The sequence below is a fragment of the Macrobrachium nipponense genome, chromosome 11 (assembly GCF_015104395.2).
Source record: "Macrobrachium nipponense isolate FS-2020 chromosome 11, ASM1510439v2, whole genome shotgun sequence".
Classification (NCBI taxonomy): Eukaryota; Metazoa; Arthropoda; class Malacostraca; order Decapoda; family Palaemonidae; genus Macrobrachium; species Macrobrachium nipponense.
The window spans coordinates 14557182-14564221 of record NC_061087.1 but is presented as its reverse complement, the minus strand read 5'-3'; the positions used below and the strand labels follow the sequence as shown (position 1 = coordinate 14564221).

The window sequence follows — 7040 nt, the reverse complement described above, 5'->3', positions numbered from 1 at the left end:
TGAAGCCCTGTGAGCTGAGAGGTCCCCAGCAGGTGCCAAACACATTTATCGCATCAGATTATTGTGGAAACAACCTTCATAAACGATCCCCCTTCTCCGCCCCTCACCTTAACGTCTGAAAGCTTCTTCTTCCCCTGGCCTCCTCCCCCTTCAGAAGGGGGGAGTCCATTTCCCCTCCCACCAGCGTAGCGTAGTATATATTCAGTGATCCCGTCCTCCCAAAACATCACAACCACCGTCGCCGCCACCGAACGAACATCGTCGACGTGAGCTACTTCGAACAAACGTCTCTTTTTCTCTTCTGAAATTTGGGTTCATTTCTCTCGATATCGAAAGTGAAGAAATAGAACCTTTCGCTTAATTCGCCTCCCCGACCATGGCTTGTGTTTCGCGCAAAATACTTTATTTGGGTAAGAGTTTACCGCTCAGTTTCTGCCATAGACCGACCGCTACACTAGGACGTTACAGATTGCAGACGACATCGGTCTACAGATACGATAACTCGTCACATTTGCACGACGACTCTGAGCAGCAACCCAAGACACGGCGTGACCGGCTTCTTATCAGTCGCTGTTTCGGACCTCGGTGCTTTCGAGGTGTTAACACTCCAGGGATTATCGAATATATGAAAAATTATCAACGACTATCTTTGCTTTATTTAACAAATTTTTTGGAAGATTTTCAGTGTTTCTCTCTCACACATGAACAAATGGTAACTTTTACTTCAGTTCAAACTTGCATACATAAAAAAGGTCACGTCACTGAAATATTTAAAAAATTATTTTGAAGAGAACGTTGTTATAAACCCCGTTTAAATTACTTACTCGTCTTTTATAACTATCAAAATTTCTTTTTGAAACGATCTCTCTCTCTCTCTCATCTCCCTCATCCTCTCTCTCTCCACACAGATCTCTCTCTCTCTCTCTCTCTCTCTCTTAATTGTCTGACTAGCTATTGATCTATTTGTCTTTGTTCTCCTTCTACCTTTCTGACTTTCACTTACGTTTACATACTAACATATATATGTGTACATAATATAATATATTATAAATATATATATAGATATATTCTATTATATTAGATATAGATATTTATGAATATATTATATATGATATATATATAATATATATATATACACCCTGCGTGTCTACGAAAGATTCCACATTTATTTCTTCCACTTTAATGTTTACATAAATACAAACGTAAATAAACGCACCCATACACACGCACACACACACACACATATATATATGTGTTGTACGTGTGCTTGTATGTGTGTGTTTCTGTCTGTATAAAACTAAATATTAGGAAACGTTCTCTCCTTCAAGCGCAACACTTCATTTTCCCCGAGAAAACTCTGAGGTAACGTTCAATGGGAGACATTATATACCAACGGCGAAAACTGGAAAAACAGTCCAGTCACTCTGACCAGAATTATTTAACCTGTCATAAAAGTCTCTCGCAGGTAAGAAAAATGTCGCAAACTGTTTTGAGCAACACTTGGGACTCTTGTTGGACTTCCAGAAAAGACTCTGACCTGTTTTCTCAGTGTTCCTCTTTTCTTGTGATTTTTTTTTTTTGTGCTTTCTTTTTTCTCCTACTTTTGCTTATGTCTTTTTCATGATTTTAGTCTCATTTACTGAATCAGTAAGTCTTTATGAAATTTTTATTTTTTCTTCCTATGTAAAATTGGTAAATGTGTATATTTGCATAAATGTGAGCCTGTCAGCTAGTGATTGTATATGTATGTATGTATATACTTATGTATATACTTATATATTTATATGTATATATATATATATATATATGTGTGTGTGTGTGTGAGTGTAATTAAAGTTACATTTGAACAAGTGATAAAAAAACCCCCCCCAATATAGATAATAAAACAAAATAAATAAATAAATTAGAATACCAAATATATCATAGATAAATATATATATATATATAGATATATATTATGATATATACATATATATATATATATATATATAGATATATAATATATATATATATATTATTATATATATATATAGTTTCATCAGCTGTTCTCACGTAACTATATACAAAATACATATATATATATATATATATATATATATATATCTATATATATATATATATATTGTAGATATTATATATATATCTATATATATATATATTAATAATATAATATATTAATATATAGATTATAATTTAATATATATAATTATAATATATATAATATATATATATATATAGAGTGTGTGTGTTTGTTTGTAGCAGTTCTGCCTATTTACTGGATAACCACTTATCTATTTAACATTTCTGTTTCCTTACTTCTATTTGGATACACTTATGTCAGGCCTGAATGCGAATGAGAAACAGATGAAAAAGCCTCTCTAACCCACTATTGCTAGTAAGAGCGAGCATGCTGCCGTGATATGCACGGGTTCGAATCCCACCATGAACGGAAGGCAAACTTTACGAAAAAATGTGTGAGGAAATTGAGAGAGTCTAAGTGAGTGTTGTAACTGATCTAAATTGATATTACAGTTAAATACACACACACACACACACACACACACACATATATATATATATATATTAATTATATATCTATATATATATATATGTATATATATATAGATATATATGTAGTTATGTGTGTGTGTATGTATGATATATTTACATTATATGTGTATATATATATATATATATATATATATATATATATATATATATATATATATATATATATATATATATATATATATATATATATATAATATATATATATATATATATATATATATATATATATATAAACATGTGTGTGTGCGCGCATATGTATTATGCATGCAGTTACGAATAACTTTGTACAGAACAATTCCATGTCTAAAATACTACTGATGATTAGACCATAGCATCTACGTTATCTTTTAGTTTAAGCACGCCATAAATTACAACGTAGGTACTTAGCGAGTATAAGGATGGTGCATGGCTCTTGTTTTTTTCTTTTTGTTTTTTTTTTTTTACCTACTTTAGGTGTGTAAATATACAGTGGGTATAATGTGTGCCAAACATTCTTGCACAAACAGGCTTTGGAGGGTCTTGACATTTTCTCTTCGATTCAGTTTTCCAACTAACTTTATATAACGATCCTATTCAGATGATAATTAAAAAAAAATTATTGTAATAAATACGTAAGATATATATATATATATATATATATATATATATATATATATATACATATATATATATTGCTTGATAGGTTAAAAACAATCAGTATTTTCAATTAACAGGATTATAAATAGATCCGGTGTTAACTCTAAATGGGAATTTAAGTCCTAAATCTAGATTCTGATATGGTATATCTTGGATTTCATGATTTTCGTGATTCGAAATTAAGATTTTGCTGCTCAATTAAAAGTAAATCTTATATTTAACCTAAGTAAAGGAAGCCAGTAATAGTTTAGGTTAAAAAATATAAAAGACTGTATAGTTACTCGTGAATTAAATAACGAATTCATACCTGACCCGAAAATAGTTGTAATTACTGTCTAATATGAGATGACTTTTACAAAGTGTTATCCATTACCCATTCACTAGTAAATAATAATAACAAAACTCCGATAAAGATAAGAATGCTTCGGAGTTAGGAAGATGGCTAAATAGAACTGGGGGCCACTGATCTCTCAGTAATTTATAATAGCAACCAATAACAAAAATTCCTTCTTAGAGCATGAGTTGAATTGCCCATGAGAGATCTTTGTTCGTTACATTTACTTTTTGTTTCACTAATCTTATTATAAAAAAGAAAATGGTGGCCTCACCCTCGGGACAACGAACGTACTCTACATCGTAGTTCGCTGTCTAGTCTTCATTTTTTCCCCTCGTGGCGCACGGTAGGCATCATTTAAGAGTGTTTGCTGCGCTCCTTTGGCCTATAGCTGCATCTGCTACTTTTTCCCCCGTTACTTTACACCCATTCCCGCATCCTATCTTCAATCTTGCTGTCCAACACCTCTAACTGTTGTTTCTTGATGCAACTGCGGGTTTTTCTCCCAATTTCCGCCTTTAGATCTTTGTACTCCAACTCCATCTTGTCACTGTCTTGAGCGGTGAGGGACCGAAAATCACTCTGTGCTTGGCAAGACAGCCTTAAATTTCATAACTTAATCCTTTTATTCCCTTTCCACAAAAGGTCTTAAATGATTTCCTCTCTCTCCCCTCCTCCTAACCCCAAATGGCGACCCGCAGCTCTGCTGGGGCTATGCAGCGCCGCCTATCTTCAAGACCAGGGGCCGAAGTCCAAACCGTTCAACCCTGTGGGCGCCGGCAGCGGCGGTGGTGGAGGCCATGGTGGCGGCGGCGGCAACACCGGAGGCTTTGGAGGCAGCGGAGGTCAAGGCGGAGGCAGCGGGGGCTTTGGAGGTAGTACTGGTGGAAGCGGAGGCTTTGGGGGTAACACAGGAGGAAGCGGGGGCTACGGCGGTGGCAGCAGTACTGGAGGAGGAGGAGTAGGAGGAGGATTCGGGGGCAGCGGTACTGGAGGAAGCGGAGGCTTTGGAGGTGGTAGCACCGGAGGCAGCGAAGGTTATGGTGGTGGTAGTGGAGGATCCGGGAGTGGTAGCGGAGGATTTGGAGGTGGCAGCGGAGGATCTGGAGGTGGCAGCGGAGGCTTTGGAGGTGGCAGCACCGGAGGAAGCGGAGGCTATGGTGGTGGCAGCGGAGGACCTGGAACTGGCAGTGGAGGATTTGGAGGTGGTAGCACTGGAGGAAGCGGAGGAAGTGGAGGTTATGGTGGTGGCAGTGGAGGATCCGGAAGTGGAAGCGGAGGTTTTGGAAGTGGCAGCGGAGGATTTGGCGGTGGCAGCACTGGAGGAAGCGGAGGTTATGGGGGTGGCAGTGGAGGATCTGGAAGTGGCAGTGGAGGATTTGGAGGTGGCAGTGGAGGATTTGGAGGAGGCAGTGGAGGATTTGGAGGTGGCAGCGGAGGAGTTGGAGGTGGCAGTGGAGCATACGGAGGAGGAAGTGGTGACCCCATAACCGACTTAGCCAATGCCATCGGAGGTGGAGGAGTACCAGGCCAAGACTACCCAATCCTCGCCTCTGTACCCAATACAGGATTCGTCTGTGATCAGCTCCCAGGATACTATGCCGACACGGCACCAGAAGCTGGATGCCAGGTGGGATGTTATCTTTGCTATGAAAGACTAGTATTAATGTCATGCAAATGCAATCCATTTCCAAAAACTATTAACCTTTATGAATGTCTCTGAAAATGCACTAAATACTAAGATAAAAAGGGTTATAAATAGCTTGACTGCTAGTTATCACCATTCAGCAAGATTGCTTATCAAATACATGTAACATGTATGCATATACCTTCAGCACAAACACACACACACACACACAGCTGAAATGCAAAACTGAAATATATGTATAACTTCAGTTCTGGATTTGGGTTCTGTTTATTTGATTGTATTAGAGCAGTGGATATAAAGCATCAATAAAACAGCCCAATAACATTCAGGGCAGAAGGATAATGACTGGTATTAACTATATCTCATCATTATCCAGGTTTTCCACATCTGTCAAGAAGACGGCCGTCTGGACTCCTTCCTCTGCCCCAACGGTACCATCTTCAACCAACAGTATTTCGTCTGCGACTGGTGGTATAACTTTGACTGTTCAACTGCCCAGCAATTCTATGGTCTCAATGCTGAGATTGGAAAGGTCGTAGGTAACGGAGCTGGCGGAGGCGCTGGCGGCAGCGGCTACTCAGGTCCTGGTGGAGCAGGAGGAAACATTGGCGGTGGTGGAGGTTTTGGTGCTGGTGGCTCCGGAGGTGTTGGTGCTGGTGGCTCCGGAGGTGTTGGCGCTGGTGGCTCTGGAGGAGCTTACAGCGGGCCTGGAGGAAGTGCCGGGTCATTTAATCCCAACGCTGGAGGTGGTCAGTCATACAGTGCTCCCGGTGGGAATCTAAACGGTGGTGGAAGGAGAAATGGAAATGGTGGTGGCGCTCCCTCAGCATCCTATGGTGCTCCAGGAAGGAATGGCAACGCCGGAGGATCTCTCGGTGGTAACAGAGGTGGTGGTGCTCCATCCCAATCTCTTGGTGCTCCAAGCAGGAACGTAGGTGGTGGTGGTTCGTCAGGTTTTGGACCCTCCGGCGGAAGTGCTGGTGGTGTAGGTGCTCCATCTGCATCTTATGGCGCTCCAGGAAGAAATGGCAACGGAAACGCAGGTGGTGGAAACCGTAATGGAGGATTCAGTAATGGCAATACTGGAAATGGAAGATTCGGTGGTAATGGCGGAGGTGTTCAGGCACCTTCCGCTTTATACCAGACCCCAGGTAAATAAGTTATGACCAAAGCCCTAGGAGGTGGCTTTCTCTAGTGATTACCCTGAATTTGTCTAAATTTACTACGATTCATCATTTATGCAATTATTCTGTACCTGAAGGCCAAAATATGACTACTTGACCAAAATCCAGAAACCTGTTTAAGAAACAAACGTCACTAGAGCAGACCACTAGTTGTTGTCTCTGTTGAAGAATTTTCCCAAATAATACTCGTCGAGCATAATATTTACGATTAGGAGATAGATCTTATATATTTTTATATGTATATATGCCTCTTTTTGTCATTTTTTCCTGGCACACGTCATTCAGAAATTACCTTTTCTGCTGCTTTTAATTCTGCCTCCTCTTTTTTTTTTTTATTGTCTTTGCTCTTCTGTCCTGTGCCATAATGCATTTTCAGTGGACACTGAAGCCTGTTGTTCATTTATCATTTTACTTTTTGCAATGCAAATAAAATTATGAAGTTGCTAAAAGTGTTTTTAAGTTCCACCATGTGCATTAAACCAGTGCCCATGATTTTCCACAAACTTCTACACAAACCCTTTAGCCAACGACTGAAAGTGCTTTCAAGATAAAGCTGAAAGTGGATGGGAGCTAGAGAAAGGAAAGGAAAGCAACTGGGAACTAGGAAAATGGTCTCCCTAGATCTGGTATCAATGGAGAGTGAATGTCAATGGTTATATAATGCATC

General features: G+C 39.2%; 1 protein-coding gene across 2 annotated transcripts; it reads left to right on the top strand.

The window, feature by feature from the left end:
* The first annotated feature begins 235 nt into the window (after window positions 1-235).
* Window positions 236-6816, top strand: LOC135194847 (uncharacterized). Of its 2 annotated transcripts, XM_064221144.1 has the most exons (3): window positions 236-410; window positions 4243-5171; window positions 5566-6816. In XM_064221144.1, the coding sequence occupies exons 1-3, from the start codon at window positions 377-379 to the stop codon at window positions 6346-6348; spliced, it is 1746 nt and encodes a 581-aa protein (XP_064077214.1). In that variant the 5' UTR covers window positions 236-376; the 3' UTR covers window positions 6349-6816. The 2 variants fall into 2 exon arrangements, with proteins under 2 accessions (XP_064077214.1, XP_064077140.1); XM_064221070.1 differs by lacking the exon at window positions 236-410 and having other exon boundaries at window positions 3290-5171.
* Window positions 6817-7040: the final 224 nt, after the last annotated feature.

Bases quoted from the DNA above. Each gene is read 5' to 3' on its own strand.
- LOC135194847 (XM_064221070.1), top strand. From the start codon at position 4,194: ATGATTTCCTCTCTCTCCCCTCCTCCTAACCCCAAATGGCGACCCGCA. The intron at 5,172-5,565 runs GTGGGATGTTAT...ATCATTATCCAG, and splicing joins CACCAGAAGCTGGATGCCAG to GTTTTCCACATCTGTCAAGA.